Genomic DNA, 23,698 nt, shown 5'->3' on the forward strand with positions numbered 1-23,698 from the left:
CTAGTTATTATACAAAAGAGACCAATATCCACAAATCTGTAATCCTAGTTTAGATTAAACCAATTCACCAAACATTTGAGAGAAAATTTATTCTCAAGTTTAAATAGCTACAGTAAATAATCAAAAAAGAAAACAAAATAGTTTGTTAAGTATTTGTACCTGAATAAATGAAAGAAACAAAAATACTGATCTTTATTTAATAATGCCATCTATGATGGATACTGAGCAAAATGCTGCTGAGAAAAAAATATACAAAAAATAAAACAGTATAAAGGACACAAGGTTTATAAACAGAAAAAAATATGTGAAATTTAAGGCTTTCAATGAATACTGAAAACTTTGTCTGTATATTGTTATAAATTCAAAAGCTTCTTTAGCAATAAACAAGAAAATGTACTACATTTGGCTGCTGAATAACGATGCTTTTTAGGCCTACTAAAAGTAAATGAATCCTTCATGCTTAAAAATGTCTAGTGATGCTCCTGAGCCCATTCGTTTCTTGTGTAATTTTAAGGAAGTTTACAGATTGGATTTTAAAAGATAGCCCAAACAAACTTACCTGTTATTTTCATATTTAACTATCTTAAGTAGTTGAAGAGTTGAAGCTATGTCTACAAGGTTAATTCCAGTTTCTTTGGAGATATCTGAAATAAATTAAACAAAAGTTATTCAACCCAACAGATGGCCAACTTAAACTTACAACAAAGCATGTTTGTTGGAATCCTTAGTTCAAAGAGGATAAAAATATTTATCCTTATTGCTAAATAAAGATTAAGTTTAACATGTGTAAAAAATTTTACCAGAACTATTTTTTACATTTCAAAGCACTTTATAATGTTATTGTGTTCTTGAGTACAATATTATATACAAGATTTTTTTATTAAATTATATATTAACTGACCCTGAAAATTTCCAACTGCTTTCATTATATTTCATTTATGTAATTTAAAAAAATGTAAAATTCATCCTGTAAAAACTTACCAGAATAGAGTATATCAAATTCTGAAGTGTACAATAAAAAAACAAAATAAAAGCAATAACAACAAAAGAAAATAACAGACTGCTGCAGTCCAATAAAACAACCAAACAAGATCCATTCAGTTTAAGAAATTCAGATCACAAGAATGTAGTTCAGTTATATTTGGAACACTCAAATGAGAATTTCTGAAGAAAAAAAAACAATTTTATTACCCAATACTCGGAGTGAAAGTTTCTTCCCACCATTTTGATATATACAAGTTTTTATATATGTTTTGAAATCTGAAGTAAAATAGATTTACATTACAACAATTAGAAAACTGTTGCACACTTTGGTTACATTTTCAAATAATTTAATTAATTAAATAACTTAATGATGAATTAATCACCACTCCTTCAAGAATTCTTACTTTTAAAACAATTTTCCTGATTTCAACTCTGTACTCATTTGCTGCTTGTTGTACGTTGCTCAAAGCCATACCAAATTTCACACATGGAGGATGTGAAATGAAATAATTAAAAAAAAAAAAAATTATATATACATTTTGAAATAACCAAAAAGTACAGATTACTATGTTGTTACCAAACATTTCCACGAAAATTTACTTAACTAGTTACTAAGCTGTATTTGGGTTTAACAATATGAAATTTTGAAGTCACTAATATCTATCACAAAAAGAGTTTACCACCCAAATATTTCAAAAAGGCTGCCACTAGGGGTCATTCTGAGTTTCAACTGGTTATTCACACATCGTAGACAGAAGTAGGTGTATCTGTTTCCCAAAATGAAACGAAGTAGGTGAGGCCACTGTGTTTGAGTTAGTAAATATAGCAATATCTCAGTAAATAGAAAAGATAGAAGATCCTTATTTTATATTATGGCTTGTCAATATTGGTAATTTAAGTTCCTAATTTTTAAGAAACTATAGACTTTATATTTGGACATCACAAACATCTAATACAAATCAATGCTGCATTCAACATACCACATGACACACAAAAAAATCAATGTTTAGGTGTGTTTTTTAACATTTACTTTTCAATTAAGAAATCAAACAATGTATAATATAAAAAATCTGAATTATAATCTACAATTTAATACCAAACTGAATGACATAAATTCATAAAATATTACTTCAATAAAATTTTGAATGTGAGTCAACAAATGAGACAATGAGGCCTTTCACCTGTATCAATAGTTAAGAGTACTATCTCAGAATGAACCAACAATTACATATTATTTTATGTATAACAATAATTAGAAAAAAAAAGAGAGAGATAAGAAATATTTACCTTCTATTTTCAGTTGCTTTTCCCTGTGTGTGTACAAATACTCAAGGATGACACTTTTCCAATATGAGTTGTAACTGACTTGACCCAAGTCTGATAGAGGTTTCTCTGGTGTTCCAACAAGACCCTCTTTCCTTGTTAACAGATAACCTACAGGAGATTAATATTTAAAGTTACAAAAAGAAAACTATACTCATGCATATTTAGTCTATTAATATTAGTGTTATATTATTAAAAACAATCATGGTAAAAGAAAAACAATTTTATACTTTTCAAATACTCAGTTCCATGTTCATGACAAAGGTGCATGCAAATTTCAACTAGTTAGATGTAAGCAGTAATCAGTTTCTTTATATTTTTGTGGTTACAAAGCTCAAATACACTTCCATAAAAATGAACACAGAAGAGTAAATGGTTTTAAATTCTTAAATACATAACATTGACAACATGAAAACTTGACAGGCAACTTTAATTTTTGTAATTAATTTTTTAAAAACAAAACTGTACATTTTTCTACTTATTTTAATTTTTCTAAACATTTATTACAAAAAACACAGATTAAAACCTAAAAAAAAATATTTATTCATTTAGTTTTGATTGGCTGAATTCTGTAAATTCTACCCAAGTAATATCTTCCCAGCATTGCAGTTTTCAGTCAATAATTATTTACAGTTTGCTTAATATGAAAATTCCTTTCGATGATAGCATATTTAAATGTACTATGAGATAATCAGAGTTTGGAATTAAAGCAGTTGATTCATTCCACAGTCTAACAATATAAATATTAGATGCAAGATGTAATAAACTGTATTTATGCCAAATTCAAAATCAGCCTACAGAAGTTTGCATCTTTACTAAGGCTTAGAGTAAAACAAGTCTTCAGAAAAAGAAACCAAAAATTTTTTTTAATAAAAACATACTACACATAAAATTAATATAAAACATTACTTTTTAACAACTGATAACTAGTTTTTATCAGTTACCTCAGCTGTGTAATTGGCAGAGAATATTATTAATGAAGACTTTTTTCTCTTCTTTTTTTTTAAATATATCTAAGACAAACAAATCTGCCAGGGCTTGACTGATACAAAACAAGAACAAATTGGATTCAGGTAACAGAATTTACATATGTATTTACCAAATTAAATAAATGTAAATTCACTGTTCTAAGCTTTGTTCTTATTAACACTCTCATCACAAGTAAGTCAAAGAGTGCATGTCACAACTTCAAAATATAATTAAACATATTTATTATCAATACATGTCAATAAATTTGTCATCAAAACAAAGTTTACAACTGAAATGTTATTATTGTACAAGTTTTAATATCTTAATATCAAAATATTTACGAACATTTCAAATCTTCATTTATATGTATCATGTGACACTTGTTCACTCTGACTCATCTATTTTCTATTTCTTTAATATCTTTCATACAAAGTCCTAAGGTTGATATTACTAAGGCATCATCTACCTTTATACTCTCCAAGCTTCTTTGTTTACTGATACAAAACACAATGTCAAACCCACTTGCTATGTCCTCCTATCACATCCCATCTTTCAAAAAATTCCAATAATTCTTTCTGATGTTCACTCTTATTTATACTCAACAGAAAGCCTAGGTTTTAATTTTCTGAATGATATTAGAACAAGTTAGCAATTACAACTTTTAAATTATCTAGTCAACATGTTGAAAGTTGCTATCACCAATTTCAGCTCAATCAAGGGAACTATTTTAAAGCACTTATACCTTAGAAAGTCAGTTAAATTATAATGGTTATAGAACACCATATATTTTGCATGTTATTTTTTGTCCATAAATGATATTTGAAATAAGTAAAAATTTATTTATGAGCTACAATCATCATTACAAGTGAGTAGATTTAAGAAAATGTGAGATGAAGAAAAAAGTATGTGTAATTTTAAGATGAAAATTGCCGTGCACTCAGATTACTCAGAGTCTGAGTTAAATTGATAAAGTAATTAGTAGGAATATCTTATTAACCTTATAACCACAGGTATCACTGACACTATTTTTAAACCCTTTCTGTGCATATTACCAAGTTACATTCAAACTTTAATTGAACCACTTTACTATGAATGTACTTTAATTAAATATGTATTCTCAAGATAGCTGGTATGGGTATTGGCACTTTATTTTGATTAAAGTGCTAATACTCATATCAGCTGTCTTGAGAATACATTTTTACTTCAAGTGGGTTCCTCATCATCATGTATTATTATATACATTTAACTTTTTTTAAAGAAACATTTAAAACAGCAAATAAACTTCCAGGTTTTTCTGTTGTTTGATCCACTTGCAGTTACAAGTCTGAACTTTACAAACTATTATACATGATACTGTAAGAACAAAATAAAGACTGTTGTCACAGAAGGTCAAATTAAGGTTTCACCTGTCTTTCATTAGTGTCTGGAAAATGTCCAAGAATTTCTCAATATGGGGTTTTACATTTTAGTATCACTAAGCTCGAGGTCAACCACACCCACTTCCAAAAATCAAAGCTGTGTTGCCATGTGACAGTTTGAAGTTGAATGACATGCTTAAAACCAATAAAAACAGTTAATTTTGCACTATTCAGTTATAGCTTGAAGAAACCTCTACAGCATATGGATCTGTAGCACAAGACAGAAAAGAAGCTATGTCTATTGTTCTCTTGAGGTGTACCTAAGCACAGTGCTTTGTGTTAGAAGTATTAGTTTGCTAAACAGTTAGACTATATTTAGGTTTTATGTTTATATTTTATTTTGTTATGGATTATTTGTGTTTATAAAGGTATATTTCAAAATTTTATAATTGTATACATTTAACTTGATGTAGTCTAAACAAATTGGTGTCATTCACGTGCAGAAACTTTAGTGAAAGAATTTATGAACAACCCTTGCTCTATAATAACCATGGGGTCACATTGGCATGAACAGGTTTGCATACCTGCATCAAAAATAAAAGACAAAAAACTGGAAAGGAAAATTAAAAATGAACTAAGTAAAAAGCTAAAGATGTGAAATTATGCATATGACAAAAAGAAGATTACAAAATATTACAGAAACATGTAAAAGATATGTACATATTTCCATCCATTTCTTAAATTTAGTAATTTCTTTGCAATATACATTGATGATAATATCTAGAATTAATGATATTTCACAGAGAAAATGGAAAATAAAATTAAACATTTACTTACTGAAAATCACATTGCATATGAACTATTCAGTGAATAATGTTTTACTTTTCTAAAACTATATAATTTTAGGATTGTTCAAGACAAATTTAAAACTATTTCATGAACTCCTTTCATTTTCAATTGGGTTACAAGGACTGAATTCTTGTGTAAAACAAAGTCCATTAAAAACTTACCAAATGTTGTAAAGGTGAATTGAGTATAATCAGTTATAGTACTTATAGTTTTGACAGTTATATAATGTTACAAGGACATGCAAAACAGACTAGTCCATCTCTATATGGTAAATAATAACTGAAACTTTCAACTTATCTCTTTGTCAGGTCCATGATGGATGTATTTCATTTAATGGCCAAATTACCAATGAAGTAGCACCACATTATCAACCATGTAAAAAATAAGCATTTCCACTGTTTTTAACCAATGGGCAGTTGTGTTCTTTGTAACCTTGTTAAGGGTGTACAAAATGGTGTCACTATCAAACAAACAATTGAGAGAACTCACCACTTTACAATTTTATGTTGAAAGCAAGAAGAAGCAGAAGAGAGAATATATTGAGACTTGTGAAAGAGAAGCAGTGTTAATTTCAAAAGTGGTGTTTTGCAGTTTTATTTGGTTACTTGAGAGCAAAGACATGATGGAATATTTGCTGGGTCCTCCACAGGGAACTGGACCCTGGATTTTAGTATTTTAAATCCTTAAACTTACTACTGTTCCACCAGGGAATGTTTTGTTGTTACTTGTTAAGCTTCAGCAATGTATACTTGTAAGGAGAAGCATTTACTTGTCAGTTTCAGTACATTTCGTGTGTAAAAATATACCTGAATTATCAATCTACTGTTGTATTAATTTATCAATAAACAAATTAATCACCAAGTTATTAAAACATCAAGCATTTTTTCCACTAATAATCTTTGGGCAACTAAAACCTACCACTCACTTTAATAAATGGATAAGTGAATTCTGATGTTAATTACTGAGCCACAACTGGTTTCCTGATTTTATACACCAATAATGTGTGTTTAAAAGAAGATTAAAATTTAAGAACATTGCAATGTATGAATTTTATTATTTTCTTTAATATATCAGATCATCCCATCAGTAATGTCCAAAAATTTAATACACAAAGTGAATCATCATTTCTGTCTCTGTAGAAGGCTTTAATGACTAAAATATGTAGTGGAACATCTATAAACATTTTCAGACAAAGAAAAGAAAGTAATCCAACTCTACTTTTTCAGATCATTAATCAAATAAATCCTTATGTATATGGATGTGTCTGAGGAGCACATTAGGCATATAATGCTTTGTGAGTTTAAAACAGACAATAGTGCAGCAGAAACTACAAACATTCAAGATGTTTATGGTGCATAATATCTCAAAGAAAGAAAATATCAAAGGTGGTTTCAGAAGTTAAGATCAGGTGACTACAGCTTAAGTGATGCACCACATTCAGGCCATCCTGTTGAGTTTAATGATGATTTGCTACTGGCTGTACTTGATGAAGATTGTGCTGTAACAGTTGAAGAATATCACAGAAGCTTAATTCAACCCATTCAATAGTTCACGGTAATCTGCAACAGCTTGGAAAGGTGTCAAAACTTGGAAAATGGGTTTCCCATGATTTGACACAAGCCAACCTCAGAGTAAGAGTGGACATTTGCACTTCTCTGCACTCTTGTGAACACAACTAATCTTTCTTGGACAGTTTAGTGGCTGGAGATGAAAAATGGATATATTATAAAAGTGTTAAGCCCAGCAGACAATGGATCAGTGCAAGTAAACTGGCTAAAGTACAGTCCAAAATGGACCTCCACCCTAGGAAAGTCTTGTTAAGCATTTGGTGGGATATTGTTGGCGTGATCCACTTTGAGTTGCTGCCATTCAATGTTACAATTACATCAGATTTCTAGTATCAATAGTTAGAGCACATAAATGTTGCACTGAAAGAAGAGGCTTGCTTTGGTCAGTTGTAAAGGTGTGTTACACCAGGATAATGCACAGCCCCTTACAGCAAGGATCACACTCTGCAAAAACTGAAGAGCTAGACTGGGAAAAACTTCCACATCCTCCTTATTCTCCAGACCTTGCTCTATCTGGTTATCATCTATTCCAAAGCTTGCTGAACTGTCTTGATGAAAAAGAGCTTGGAATACATGAAGATGTCAAAACTACCCTCTCTACATTCTTTTCCTCCAAACCCCAAAAATTTTATAGAAACGACATTCAGAAGCTTGTGAATCATTGGCAAGAAGTAATGAATAATAATGGAACATACATTATTGATTAAATAACATTAAAAATGTTTGAAATCCTTTCTCTTTTTCTGAAACTAAAATCGAACATTACTTAAAGGATGACCTGATAATTACTTTCTCTACTGAGAAAATATTTTTGTGTTTAGGCTCTTAATATAATATACAATAAGCCTATTCAGTCAGTACTTTTAACTCTTTGAGACCTGGGTATTGCTATTCAATGCACCTGTTGTATGGTTTGTTAAGGTGCAATACAAAAATATAGTACTGGATGAAATAATCTGAAAGTTAGGAATTACTTTCAACAATTTATGTAAGTTCTGTAAGTAACATACGTTACTTCTCTGTGAAACTGTAAAAATTCAAGGCTTTGAAATTTTGAAAAAAAAATTCATTGTGTTATGTTTTTAAATAAATAAATAAAAATGCAAACTTCTGTTGCAAATTTTTGTTGCATACAATATTACTTTAAAACTTTTACATAGTTTTTACTTTATGAAATTGTAAACTTTATTTTGTTTTGATTTGAAAAAGAAAGCATGCACTCTTGCTATATTTACAATAACTGGAATAGAATAAAAATAATTTTTTACCATGCCAGTATCATAATGAGCCAAGTTTTTAAATTCTTAATCAGAATATTTCATCAGATATAAAACTTCTAAACCCACTTCATATTCATTTATATATTCCCTTCTAGATTTTTTATTTGTAATTCAAGTAGTTACTTAGGCCTACAAAGTTTAATGCAAACAAGGCTGAACACAATGACTTTCTCAGCAAAACAAAACCTGAACATAATGAAGTGCAAACTGATTTAACTGGGACCACCTAAACTTGTTCTTAGAAAAAACTATTATCTTACCATACTTGAATATTATAATTAAAATAAAGTAGACAATGATAAGCATATTTTTTCAACACTTAAAAAATAAAAATAAGGACCATAACTGTAGCAGAAGTTGTTTACAGGCACTATTTTTCGTAACAACATATCACCAAGTTTAGCTTTTATTACTTTTACTGACTGTTATGTAAATCACCACTGAATTGGAAGCTTTATTGTCTTTACAGTTCAAATGGATGGAGAAAAGAACATTCACAATGAGTTTAGGTCAGAAGTGTGACTTCTTGAAGCTGAAATGTAAGCAATTACATCACACCATGACAAGTAAGGTTGAGAACATTCACAATGAGTTTAGGTCAGAAGTGTGACTTCTTGAAGGTGAAATGTAAGCAATTACATCACACCATGACAAGTAAGGTTGAGAACATTCACAATGAGTTTAGGTCAGAAGTGTGACTTCTTGAAGGTGAAATGTAAGCAATTACATCACACCATGACAAGTAAGGTTGAGAAATCTTACTGACTGGCTATAAAAAGCTGATAAAAACTACACTTGTATTCAAGCAAAAATGACAAATTAAACTATTTTACTCAACATCATTATGACTTTTCTCCTATCAGATTATTTGCGTACATTATACTAAGACAAATTTAGGAAATTCTCAAACCTCAATGATTTCAATAGGACCATACTAAAACTTACCACAAATTAAAGTTTAAAATTTTTGTAATTTGTGTAAAATATGACTAAGAGCTCATTTTCTATAATTGTTTTTATTCAAATGGTATAATTCTGTCTCACGAGGGGCTGCCTTTATACTGGTATCAAAGGGTTAAGATTAGGCATAATTTATGTAAGAAATGAAATAAAAAACTTACTGAAGTCAATCAGAAATCGTCCATATCCCTTTCTTTGGTACTGTGGCATTGTCATGATACAGGAAACATTATATTTCTGTTGACAGTGTTTCTCCTAGAAACAAATGATACACAACTGGTAGTAAGAATAAAGGTATGAACTGTATGTAACTGCTTGAAAAATAGTTTTATCTAAATTATTTTTGTCAGTGTTTAGTCACTTACTACTCAAAAATGAGAACTGGCTGCCATCTCTGTTGTCAGATTGATTATTCACCCAATTTGATGAGATAAATGTTCGGGTAAGGTTGGTTTGGGATTACCGAGACTGAAAACAAAATAGTATTACTCCTACTTGGCTCAATTACAAGATAACTTTTCTGCTTTAATATAAAAGACCCCTTTTAACTCACCAAATTATGAACAACTAATTAATCACTAACTGTCTTTTGATGTTTAATATATCCAACCACCTTGGATATACATAAACTCCTTCAAGTGCACTAACAGACAACTGGAAAAGATCAATACAGAAAGTTTTTAAATTGTTTTCCATCTGCATTAATGGTGTGTACGTTTTGCCCATTTCTTCAGAATTACTCACAATAGGCATTGTTCTTTCACAAGACATAAATATTTCATGTAATCTTTACATAAAAAAAATCAATTTTTTTCATTAGGTGTTTTTATTAAAGATTTATCTGCAAATTAATGTATTCAGTCTGAATCTCTAACTAAATTATAAGTCCCTCAAAATAATTCCTTTAGGTGATTGTTGCTGACTCTATGGTGATAGCTTTATGATGTTTAAATTGTGTAAAACTTCATTTCTTCTAAATTTTGTTGAGCTTTTCCAAATAAACCCATAATTCCTTAAGGTAAAATGTGTAAACACAAGCATGCAGAGATTACATTATTTCATTTTGAAAATAAAGTGTATTTTATAATGTCACTTGCATATCAAAGTATTTTAAATGTTATATGTTCTTAAAAATAAGTACAAAAACATTATTCCTACATAATTTGTATTTACAGGTTTACTTAAAAAGAATACATTTTTCAATTTTCTAAATTTCTTGTAAGTAACACCCCTCATAACCAAAGTAAAGCCAAAGAAAAACTACATTAACAGAAACTAAAAAAAACATGTTCCTAATAAAACGTTGGAAGTATTACCTTAGAAAAGTATCCAACAAAATGGCATCCAGCATCATCATTTTTTGTAAGAACATAAAAGAGAAATGGATCAACGTCATAGTATAAGGTTTTATGATCAAGGAAAAGTTTAGCAAGAAGACACAGGTTTTGACAGTAGATTTTGTTGATGTTTCCATCCACTTCAAAGACTGATAAGTCATCATTTCTGTAAATCTCTGTGGCAGGAGGGTGAGTCCATGAACACTTTCTCTGTCAAAAACAAAATAAAAATATAGTAACTTATTTTCTGGTTAAAAATATTTAAGCACTTAATTAAAGTATTCCATGATCAGAATACACACAGGTACTCTTCATAATGTACTTTATAATAATTACAGCTTATCACTGTAAAATGTTTCATGACATGCACAACTCAGTATATAAATTAAAAATCATCATACTTCCTAAAATGTTTATTTATCCCATATGATGAAAGAAAATTTATTACTTAATGCACCATATCTCCAAAGTAATTAAAATGGTTTAATTATCTCATACAATGTTACACATGAATAATGAAAAAAAACAAATAAACATAATTTTTGTTTACTCTCAGTGCACCACTTGAATATTATCTCATAAAACCTTAGTTCACTCAACCTTCCTCACACCATGTTAAAACAGTATTTTGTAATATCTATAGGAAAAAATAAATGTTAAATCAAAACTTCACAGATAATGTGTAATAAATAAAATAGGATTTTTTTTAAAATTACTCTTCAATACTGGCAATAATTTAGCAAAAAAACTAAATATCAAGTACCCATTAAACACAGAATTAATAAAATAATAGTTTGAAAACTCAACCTTCCTCACACCATGTTAAAACAGTATTTCGTAATATCTATAGGAAAAAATAAATGTTAAATCAAAACTTCACAGATAATGTGTAATAAATAAAATAGGATTTTTTTAAAATTACTCTTCAATACTGGCAATAATTTAGCAAAAAAACTAAATATCAAGTACCCATTAAACACAGAATTAATAAAATAATAGTTTGAAAAACTTTTAATATAAAATTACTGCATGAAAAATCCTCATATAACTGTCAACATTTATCAATTTGGTTATAAACTTTCACTTATTATTTCAATAGAAGTTTTTTTTTTATTTTACACTGTAGACTTTAAATCTTAAGTTCAGTTACACAAATCATCTACAGATACTCCAATTACATAATGCTAACAGTTACAAACAAAATAATAAAATGTGGTAATTCTGCTTTACAAGACACACATAAAGACCCCTTTATCAATTGAAAGTATGATTCAAGTTCTTCTAGTGATTTAATTTCAAACTTTTTACCAAACATTAACATTCCTATACAGCAAGACTAATATAAAATAAGGTATAATTAGGATTCAGATACTGTAAATCAGTTACTTTAGTGGATTCATACACTTCAGATGGAGCTGAAATATTTATTATTATACTGCTATTGAAGGTTATTATTATGACAAATGAAAATGAAAAACAGAATCCTTAAGCACTTTTTACAAAATTTATTATTGTTTGCATGATATAAGATATAATTAACACTACTGAGGTACTTTCCACAGTACATCAGAAGCAGCTAATAATTTAAAATCTTTGTTGACAGTAATAAATATCCAAGAAGCATACAAATGTATTTATCTTAAAAACAGAAAAACTTATTTTTTGTGTTACTAAACAAAAGGTTTCAGTAGGCTTTTTGTTCATTTCAGATACCAAGTAAACAAAACAAGCAAAACTTCATTCAAAATTCAATACCTTATGAAAAATCTTAATGTTAGAATGTTCAGTTGCCATAACAGATTACGATAATTTGTCATAACTGAAAAAGCAATTCAATACCTTTTAATGAAATTCATACAATAAATTTGAAAATTCAAAAATATATTGATTCTCACAATGATACCAGAGTTATTCATAAAACTATTTTTCTCTTCATGTTTGAGTATGTCCAAAATGATTACCAGTCATTAAAAAATAATGAATTAGACTCACCCTATGGCTTTGAAGTACACTTCGACTTTTCATGTATTTGAGGCAGAATTCACACAAGAAAAGCTTAGGTAATCTAATAAACAATTTACAATTAGGATTTTCAATTATAATTATCAGAAGGAGGTTAAAAAACATTTGTATTTTTAGAAGTTCTAACAGATCTTCAATAGAAAGTTAAACATAAATTAGTTTGTTTTTTACATTCTTCACAAAGCTAACTAAGGGCTATTTGCACTAGCCTTCCTTAATTTTGATGAGATAAACTAGAGGGAGAGCAGTCTGTCATCTTAACATACACCCTGAACAACTGAGCACTATTCCATCAAAAAATAGTGGGACTGACCATACATTTATAACACCCCCATGACTTAAAGATCAAGCATGTTTAGCAACAAATTTATATTCTAAAATATGCAAATTGCAAGTGGAACAACTTGCAAGGCCACAAAAAATAAAATAAAAATACGAATATTACAAAAGTAATAAAAAGTCTCTTGTTCCAAAATTTGGGGATAAAGTACACAACACACTATATTTCACAATTTTTAGAAAGTAATAACATTTTAGACACTTCTAGCAAAGAAAAATTAACTCAAAGTGTTGCTTTCATGTGGCATGTTTAACATAATGAAAATAATTCACACAAACAAGGCCTCCCTGTTCATTTCTAAGATTTGCATTACATTAAAACCATATTAATGACTATCATTAATGGTTCAGGTTTGACCAATGGAAGTCTATATATTAAATTACAATTATTGTTCCTTTCACTTACGTTCAAAGACAATTTTGAACTCAACACACCACAGTATAAGTTCAGCAATAAAAAGAAATGTAACTTTACCTAGAATATTCTTGTGGGAAAGGAGAAGAATACCATGTCTCAATCTCATATTGACCAAACTCTATGGCCATAGGGTAACGAGCAAGAGTCTCAGCCAATGGTGTTTCACGTACAATAGTCTATGGTTTCAAGGAGATAACTTATTAGATAAATAAGAAATCTGTAGATATTTTTTTAGATTATTAATACATAAATATTTGAAATAAATTACATCAACTACGAATGCTGCAAAATTACTTTAATGCTGGGTAAAAATTTAGAAATAAAACACCAGTTTAATAAGTTACTCAATTAAAGAACTATATACACAACATTATAACTCTTCTGTTCTAAATATATAAAAAGAGATTGAAGATAATAAAACTTGCACAATAATTTTACATTGAAATTTAATGTAGTAATAAACATAGCTGATTTATTTATAAATAATTAGAAATTAGCTTTATTAATTTTTAGACTTTATTGAAGGAAAACTAAAATATCAATGCTCTTTAACTTGAGAAAAGATAAACATACACAACCACAAGTTAAAGGATTTATCCTAAGATTTTTATATCTTTACATATATAACATTAACAACAATTGATGATTAATTCATTACAAAATTAATTTATGAAAAAAACTGAACACAGTGGTACTTCTCAATTGTAATATTTATGTTTGGAAGCAAAGAAAGCCAAATGATACACAGTTCATAATTATATAGTAAGAATAAAGATATAAAATGTAAATAACTGCTTGAAAAATAGCTTTATCTAAATTCTATTTATTAGTGTATAGTCATTTACTACTTGGGGACAAGAACTGGCTGTCATTTCTGGTAGTGTGTGTGTGCTCGCACGCATGTAGTGTTTGTTTTTGAATTTTGAGCAAAGCTACACAAGGGCTATCTGCACTAGATATCCTTAATTTAGCAGTGTAAGACGAGAGGGAAGGCAACTAGTCATCACCACCCACTGCCAACTCTTGGGCTACTCTTTCACCAACAAATAGTGGGATTGGTTGTCATATTATAATGCCCCCATGGCTGAAAGGGCGAGCATGATTGGCACGACGGGGATTCAAACCCTGACCCTCAGATTACGAGTCAAACACCTTAACCCACCTGGCCGTGCTGAGCCACGTGTGTGTGGTGAAATGACAAAAAAAAAAAAAAGAGAGTAAAAACACTAAAATTCTTATACTAGTAGAAAATCCTGTATTTAACATGAAAAACAATTATAGCATTTCAGCATATTCAAAGTGCTTCTTTTTTAAATCACAAAGAACGTACAATTCTTTCAAGTATTATTAAAATACACCAGAAGTATTTCAAAACAACAGAAGTGCATTCTATAATTATAAAGCTCTGAAACTACTAGTTATTCTAGTTTAATCTATTCAAATTTAAGTCATAATTTAAAAAGTTAATGCTACTAATAAAATCAGTTGAATGATCTACGGGGAAATGTATTTTTTAAATTATTAGCCCACAGATATTTCGTGCTTTTAAACCTTTACATGAAAGTTACTTTGGATAATATTAGAAGCAATTTACTTTATTTACCAACTTACACATAATGAATCTTCCTGGGCTTTTTTGAATAGGTTAAGATCTTTCTCAGTCACTCCTGGTAGCAAATGCTGTTTGTTATTTTGTACAGGTGTTCCATCTGTTAAATTAAGTTGAAAAAAATAAAATAAATTGCATGTTTAAATAATTAACTTTCTAAACATTTAAAAATCTCTCTCTTGTGCTTTGCTCCAGATATTTCACTCTAACATAAGACATTATGAAATGTCAAACCAGTGGTTTTACAATCTTCATAATCATTTTACATGCTCACCTAATGTTGTTATTGCTTATGAAAATAAAAAGGTGACAAAAAAACTAAATCAGATTTTGATCCACGAGTGTTCAGTACAAGAAAAACACTATTAAGGAGATATTTCCTAAAAACAAAATAATGTACTGAAAAGAAGGGGATTGAATATCTGTAATTCTGTACAAATAGCTAATTTGAATAGCAATGCATAATTTAATTTTTTTTTAAAGAAGAAAACATGTATGAGATTGAACTTGATGCTCTCCTGATAATATGCACAATACTTAACAGATTAAAGAACTGAAATCATTTCATTTTAAGCAACCTAAATTAAACAATTCTAAAAATGATACTCTGATAATCCTAGCTATGATGAAACTAATAATTTTCACAAACTTTAATAACAGCTAGATTATTAAAAATTTGGTAACAAGAATTGAACAATTCAGTTACATTGAAATTAGATGTAGTAATGAGTATTAAAAATTGATAACTAGAAGAGTGCATTACAGATTATTTAGTCCTTCATTTATGAAAACTGAAAATATCAAAGTTCTTTAGCTCCAGAGAAAATAACTGTAAATTATAAAAGTTAAAGAATTAAATTTTTTGTACCTTCACATATATAGGTAACAATACGTGTAATGATTAACCTTTAAAAATTAAGTTTATGAAAAATTGAAAACAGTAGTTCGTATAATCATGAAGTATATATGAAGTTAGTGAAATGAAAAAACAGTAACAATACAGATGTTGTTTCACATGCTCATGTAATTTCAAATCTAATACTAGTGGGAACAGAAAGGAAGACCTGTGGAAAAATTTAACGTGCTTGAACTTAATATGAAAAACAATCATAGCACTTCAGTGTATTCTGAGATTTTTTAAATCATAAAAAACATACAACTCTTTCAACTGGTATTTAAATATACAAAGAAAAGTATTTCAAAAAAAAATGTATTCTATACTTATAAAGTATTCAAACAATTCTTTGTCAAGTAACAAATGGTATACTGTGTTCTGAAGAGATGTAAAAACTTATTAGGTTCAATTATTCATTAAGTAAGCTCTAACACTGTTTTACCTCTTTCAGTTTTTTCATTCAGAATTATCTCAAGTAAATTATATTTTTTTAAATATTGTACTACTACAATGTTTAAAAAATATAATTTACATGAGGAGATAATTCTTTTTACTTAATTTTCACAGAAGAGTTATCAAATTGTCTTGTATACAATGTTAGCTTTTCAACTGATTTAACAACACTGTATTTATGCTTATAATCTTATAATTCAAATATATTGTTCCCTGCATTTTTAAAGAGGTTATAAACATCAAAAACCTTGAATTGTGTTTTTTATGGAACTAGTTTATCATGTTCTACATGATAATTATGAAAAACTTTTATAATTTACTAATCATCCTTTAGGAACATTAATTCTGTTCAGTTTTTAAACCAAAAAGATCTAACTTAAACACAGAGGGAAGAAATATTTGAGCAGCTTTGAGATTTTACACATAGTAACTTGCATACAAGATTAACAGGCCTATTAAAGTAAAACAAATATCACTATATCACAAACCTATTTGATATAAAGCAAATTTTCTGAATATTTATTTCTTCTTATTAAAAGTCTAAAACTGAAAAGTTCAGATCATTAAAACTATGTATTATACTTCTATTTAAGATGTGTACTGTACAGTTCTTTGCCTCAGACTAAATAATCTTAAAATTTATTTTCCATTTTTAAGCTATTATGACTTAATGACTTAAAAACATTACAAACAAACTTCTAAACTGAAAGAAAAAATACATTAAACTTAACTTCACTAAAATTTAGATGAAGTATTATCATGAAAACTTTGTGAAACAGGAGCAGACTCCTGGAAATAGGCCTGTCACACAGTTAAGGAAGCTAATATTTACTTTTAAGTACTTGTTAAAAAATACTGTAGAGAAACATGTTATTTTGAACTACTAGATTTCAAGATGTTTTAGTTCATTAAAAACATTAAATTTATAAGAAAATCTTATTTACTGTTCAAATATTTAAAGAATAATATTAACACATAAAGATGCTCTGATGTAAAAAAATAGTTATTGAATTTATTTATTTGGTCTGAGGGCATTTCAAGTTCTTGAAACCAAATACACAAACCTATTGTGGAAATGTAAGTAAAACTATGATACAAAACAAAAATTATGTATCAGGTCAATATTTCAGGTGGGTATATTATTCATTGGGTATGAAAAGACACCATATATTTTAAATAATGAAAATAAGTTTAAAGTTTCTTTTAAATAACCTTTGGTGGAAGTAGGCTGATTTAATACCTCTAAAGTCTACACTGTTTGACTCCTTTACTTTTAGGTATAAAGAAACAATGCTACAAATTAAAAATGGTACATTCCACTAAACATTCCATGTTACATGTAACTTCTTTATTTTGTAATCTTAACTTTGAAATTTTGTTTTTTTAGTCACTCTATTAAAATAACATTTAGATCATGACAAAGAATCAAAATATTCATTACTAGTTTAAAAAACTGACAATAAACAAGTAAGTTGTTTACTAAACTGCCATTCAATTTACACAATTTTGACAAAATTATTTGATCATTTATTTTCTAGGGACCTAGTTTTACATTTTAATAATTGTGTACACTAACAAGAACATGCAGAGTAATAATGAATGTGTGGTCAGGGTTGTCAAGAGCCATCATCAATTTGCATAAAGATATATATCTAATTTGTAATGATTATTCATCTACTCCAAAAGTAACACCTGGTTCCTTTTATATCCACATTAGGCCTGTGTCCTTGTAGATGCCCAAAAAGATGTCAGGACCACTAAGTCTGAATTTTACACTAACTGTTCACTCGGTTGTCAGCCATTCAGATATTCAAATTGGTAAACAGATTTTTTTCAATTAAAATACCTGCAACTCTGTAAGCACAACCATTTTGTTTAACTATATGAATATTGCTAACATCTGAGAGGGCAAAGTCCCTCAGGGTTTTTTAAGCACCTGGATGTAGAAAAAAAGGGATAACAGTATACAGAAGTAGAAGAACAGCCACCCATGAAATTAAAGTTGATACAAAAGAAGCAAAACTTACAACAGTAACTAGTACAAAAAACAAAACTCATCAGGACTGTGGATAAATGCTGAAACTTCATACTTACAGTAGATTTTATACTGCTAATGTGTAAGCAGAATAAGTTCCCAGGTCACATATGAATTGCTACTGATAGTTGATACAATCTCTCTTTTATTCTTTTTCTGACATACATACCATCTACACACGTTTTTCTCTCTCCCTGCACACATGTTCTCAAGATGAAAAAGAGTCAAGTTAACTTTAATGTATACAGTGTTGTCGTATTATTCTAACAAATACTTATCACGGTTAATTATCATTCTGGCACTTTTAACTGATGTCAAAACAGTTCAAATGTAACAGGAGTTTCAAATTCCCATATTTAACCTATTCTTGCATGTTTGAACCATATACTAGGTCTTTCATGACAATACCAAAGGATGCCACATTTTTCAATGAACCATTATTCTTAGTTATAAATTATTTCATTTTATCCAATTATGCATGAAGAAGTTAAGGAATTATACTAAGTTTCCTTATCATCAAAAAACATAATTAATCATGAAAGCACTATTTCACTAGTAACCAAGATATAAAAAAGAAGCACTTACTTCATTCTACTGAACTGTAATGCTTAACCCTTAAACAGCAGGAATGTTGTAGGTAGCAACATCAATTGATGATGGCCTCTGTTTGAGGGTTAAACATTAAAGCATAAACTGATGTGCATGTGCATAAATGGTTTAAATACAGGCAAAATATTTAAAAAATTAGCCAGTGTCAATGACCTTATGGATATAATGTTAAAAAAATACTTCATGAAGTTTAGTAAATTGCAATACCTTAAAAAAAACTTTTGCTATGTACAAAGGAGGATCATAGAGCAAATGAAAATTAATTCACACTTCTTGCATGTGAACAGTCATAACTGAAACCCAATTTCTCATGTCAAAAGGATGGAATGCACTGTAAAATTTAATGAATAATTGTAAGGAGGGAAACATATGTGAATACCAAATAGGATAGAGAGCTCCAAGGGCTAAATTCCAAGATAAATGTGACTATACAAGCAACAAAAAGAAGAAATTATAACATCATTCTAATGTTCTGGTATGATGAAATATTATCATAATGTGGAAGGTGTGTGTTTGTTATGGTATACTTCTAAAATAACTCATTTTTAATATACTAAACTTGCTGATATGTATAATATAATTCTGAAACAAAATGCCAATTTTTCCAATTGTCCACCACGCATCAAGTGCTCAATTATATTTTTAAATAAAATTTAATAAAATAAATAATGGTGCATATTACTACACTGGAATCTTTAAGAGGAATTATTTTATTACTATGGTTAAAGAAAATTTTCTTTCAACAACTTAAAACAAACCTTTTGTAGGTTTTTAATTAATGTAAAGACATGAAGCTTCTGAACCATGGATAATTTAGCATAAATTGTGAAATATGTTTTCCTTTTTTGCATAAAGTATAAAACCTGTTCTAAATAATACATCCCCATGTTATTTAGACATTATTCTGTACAATGTGTATTTAAGTTGAATTAACTCATTTTTAATCTGCAATTAATAAAGAGTTAAACTTTCAGTATGATGAACATAAACAGCAAGCATATTGACTATGTGTGCATGCTAGTTTTCCAAAAGGTAAGGAAATTATAAAAGGAAATATGAAATCCTTGTATTACAAGACTGGGTACTGTATTTAGACACTTAAGATGGACCACATTTTAATAATAGTGTGGACACAGTGTGGCATACTCTTCTCAAGATCTTGGAAAGCACATTATTCAAAGTAGCCCATTTATTGAGATGTATGGTCTGAACTTTGGGAAAGATAATTAAAAATCATTTGAAGGATGGTTACAGGATTGAGATATCCCTAACTATACTAGCCAAGAAAGGAGACTGAAATAACTGATCAATGTTCTTTAAATCAATTTTCCACAATACATGTATGATGGGGTATTATATTACCATTTAAGAAAAATCCTCTTCCACAAGGATAGAAATGCAGAACAGTGGGATGGGCATGAATGACACCAAGGTTTAAGTATGCACTGACAATTTTATTTGCCCTTCTAAAGAAATAATCAAAGACAAGATCTTCACTGTATATGCAGTCCCCACACTATTACAATGAGTTCTCAAAATTCTATTTTTTAAAAAACACAGTCATGGTGAAATAATTCATGATTATTTTCATATTCTGACTCTTCCAAAAGTACAGAAATGCAATTCAGACTACATCACACACTTCAAGTTACTGACTATATATAATCTGCACAACTTTAATTATAACAACTGATGCTGCATTTTTCTGTTTTGTTTTTAAAAATGGTTTATGGCAGTTTTTTCTATTTTTGGCAAGGTTAGGTATAATTGAAAGTAATCATATATTTACCATTGTTGATGAAATGAGATAATTGTGACAATCTTACATCTGTCATTCTTTACAATCCAGTCCAATTATTATTTTTCTGAGTTTGTCAACTGTGGTTAACATTGAATTATTTTGTAGTGACAAATGTAAATACCTTTAATTGCCACAAGTGATACATTGCTGACAGATACAATGATAAAACCAACAAAAGGAATTAGCTTTTAAAATCATCCTCCTGCTAGACTAGCACCTGCTACCATGTTCCTATACTAGTTCAAATGGTCTTGTCACATAGACTTTCAAAATATTATTGATATAATTTTGTTTCCCAACTTCAGGGGCTCTATCATTCATTTAACACAACACATAATCAGTATGTACAAGTAAATTTAGTGTATTCTGGGATGAACTGATGCAACCTTTAAAAGTTTGGTATATATAGTTTAATTGGTAGTGAAAAATGCACAATAAGAATTGCAATGACTTGTTGATAAAACAAGCAACCATTTTTATGAGAACTAGCTTCAATTCCTACTATTTCTACATGTTTTAACCCAGTAAAATTTAGTTTTTAAACAAATATTTGTAAATTTTATCATAGCTTAGTTATATAAAGTTATACAACTGCACACTTTTTTTTTTACTTAAATACTTCAATTACAAATATCTTCCTTTTTGTGGGTTTGCCCACTCAAACATCTTAAAAAGTGTTTGACGTTTGCTATTAACTAAACCAGTCATGATAACATACTTCTATGTAATACGACGTACAAAAGATTTTATTACAATTCCAACAATAAAACTAACTTTTTTCTGATCCCATAAAAAAAAACAATTTTCACTGATGCTTCCCTTAACCCCCAATGCCTTCAGCCCCATACAATCTCAATGTTCAATAAATTCACTGATAACTAATACTAAAACCTAAAATACAGAAAAAAAAAAAACTGTGCATTTCCAATATAAATCATTGTGACTACCTTATTTTTCTTCCAAGTGTTGTTATTTGGTATGCAATGAATGCTTATCACAACAATAATTTCTTGTTCTTGTTGATTTGTTAATGCAAAGACACACAATGGGCTATCTGTGCTCTTTCCATCTTGAATATCAAACCCTAGATTTTTAGCACCAGAGGTACACTTACTGCTGATCCACTTGATTGCACAAGAATTATTGTCAATCACAAAAAGAATGTCATAAGTTTAAATTTACATAAACAAAAATAACTGGATAGTTAGATATGAATAAGATATGTTAATGTTAGTTTTATTTGCACTTTTGTGTAGGATAAAATCATATTTAATGTAAAACAGATCATGTCAAAATCTTTGTTGTTAAAGCACAAACCTACACAATGTGCTGCACTCTTCCCACTGCAAGTATGTTTGTGTTTTAATAAGGGTTCTGTAATTCCAACAATAGCAGTACCCTCACAAACAATTAACACTATATTCTTTGAAATTAATATAATAATCTGAGACAACGTTTTTTCGATACAGTAATGTAACTGCTTCCAAAAGTATAAATGTTTTATCATTTTACTAAAATAATTTTAATAATTTTACACATTTGCATACGAGTTTTGATTTTTATGTGTAAACCATGAGGTTCTTTTGATTTCAGAAGAGTTTATAAATTTTATCACTGCAAATTTTTTTAAGATGCTTAAATTTTCTTTTAGTTTCCTTAACGGAAATCCCTAGCACATTTAACTTTCATGAATACATAATTTCTACTGTAACATGTATAAAAATACCAAGCAGATATATGTCATTAAACAAACACGTTCAGATATAAAATAAAACGAAGTATAACAAACTTCACACAATATATGAAGATGGAATATATAATTTTAGTCGTTTCCATCCATGTTTTGATTATGAATAACTATACCATTATTACTACTAACGCAAATTAAAATCTTCTGTTTAATTGTAAACAAAGTTATCAAGGCAACCGAGGAGGAGGGGGGGGGCGTATAAGGAAAATTAACTCGATAGCTTACTTGAACCATGAATCAAGAAGTGACGTCATATGCAATGAAATCCTTCGTAAAACACACATCCTAGCGAAACGTTTATTGTTTAAAAATTTACTGGCTACATAATTACTATGATATGAAAAACTATTAAGAGTATTAACTTTCAAAGCAACTATAAACATTAAACATAAGTAATAAATTTGCCTTCATTGTTGGTTAAAGTGTTTGAAAGCAGACCAACATTTAACAGTGAACCCTAAATCATAATAATACATTTTATTACCATTTATTATGTCAATCACATAAGTAGACACATGTATGTGTAGCCTGAAGTGCATTATTAAGCTACTCTCCTGAAAATTTCATGAAAATAACACTTCATTTTAAAGTCGCGCATGTTACAAAAAAAAAAAAAGTTTGTTTGTTTTTTCATTCCTAACGCGTACAGTTTGAACAACTGCGGTGAATGTGTTTCAGTCACATGAAGTTCTCTAGGAGTCACCTTGGAAATGTTTAAACAGACTAAAGAAAAATATTAAATTTCGTTCTCACGTAAACATATTATCAAATATGACTCTTACGTTGCTGTGGCGGGAAACAGCAAAGCAGGATAACCAGGGTACATAAGTTTCATGCAGACTACCAACATTAAAAAAAAATTACGTTTGTTTTCTAGAAGTTATTTTTTCGATACATCTTTCTGCTTATCAGTTCATAACAATTTTGAATTATAAATGTATAAAAACTGCAATTCAAATCTTCCTTTTGTCGTTCGACACAAGAGCCCCCTTAATTGAGCTAAACGCTAACACACAACAGTATATCAGAAAGATTACTTCTAAAAATCACACCTTTAATTAAAAATTCACTAATAATAAAAAAGTGAAAAAAAAAATCCGCAGTGCGAATTCCAGGACTTTGATCTTGACATGAGATCT

The 23,698-nt window shown here is 28.9% G+C and overlaps 1 protein-coding gene across 12 annotated transcripts in view; it reads right to left on the reverse strand.

The window, feature by feature from the left end:
• The window catches only part of LOC143252762 (uncharacterized), an 85,639-nt gene that overhangs the window by 13,729 nt on the left and 48,212 nt on the right, over window positions 1–23,698 (reverse strand). For all 12 annotated transcript variants that reach the window (XM_076505408.1, XM_076505404.1, XM_076505406.1 and 9 more), the window contains 7 exons: window positions 15,019–15,116; window positions 13,465–13,583; window positions 12,621–12,693; window positions 10,608–10,838; window positions 9,453–9,546; window positions 2,272–2,418; window positions 560–644 (listed from right to left, as the gene is read on the reverse strand). In XM_076505408.1, coding sequence (XP_076361523.1) covers window positions 560–644; window positions 2,272–2,418; window positions 9,453–9,546; window positions 10,608–10,838; window positions 12,621–12,693; window positions 13,465–13,583; window positions 15,019–15,116 — 847 coding nt within the window. The remainder of the gene's footprint in view (window positions 1–559; window positions 645–2,271; window positions 2,419–9,452; window positions 9,547–10,607; window positions 10,839–12,620; window positions 12,694–13,464; window positions 13,584–15,018; window positions 15,117–23,698) is intronic.

This window comes from Tachypleus tridentatus, chromosome 6, assembly GCF_004210375.1.
Source record: "Tachypleus tridentatus isolate NWPU-2018 chromosome 6, ASM421037v1, whole genome shotgun sequence".
Classification (NCBI taxonomy): domain Eukaryota; kingdom Metazoa; phylum Arthropoda; class Merostomata; order Xiphosura; family Limulidae; genus Tachypleus; species Tachypleus tridentatus.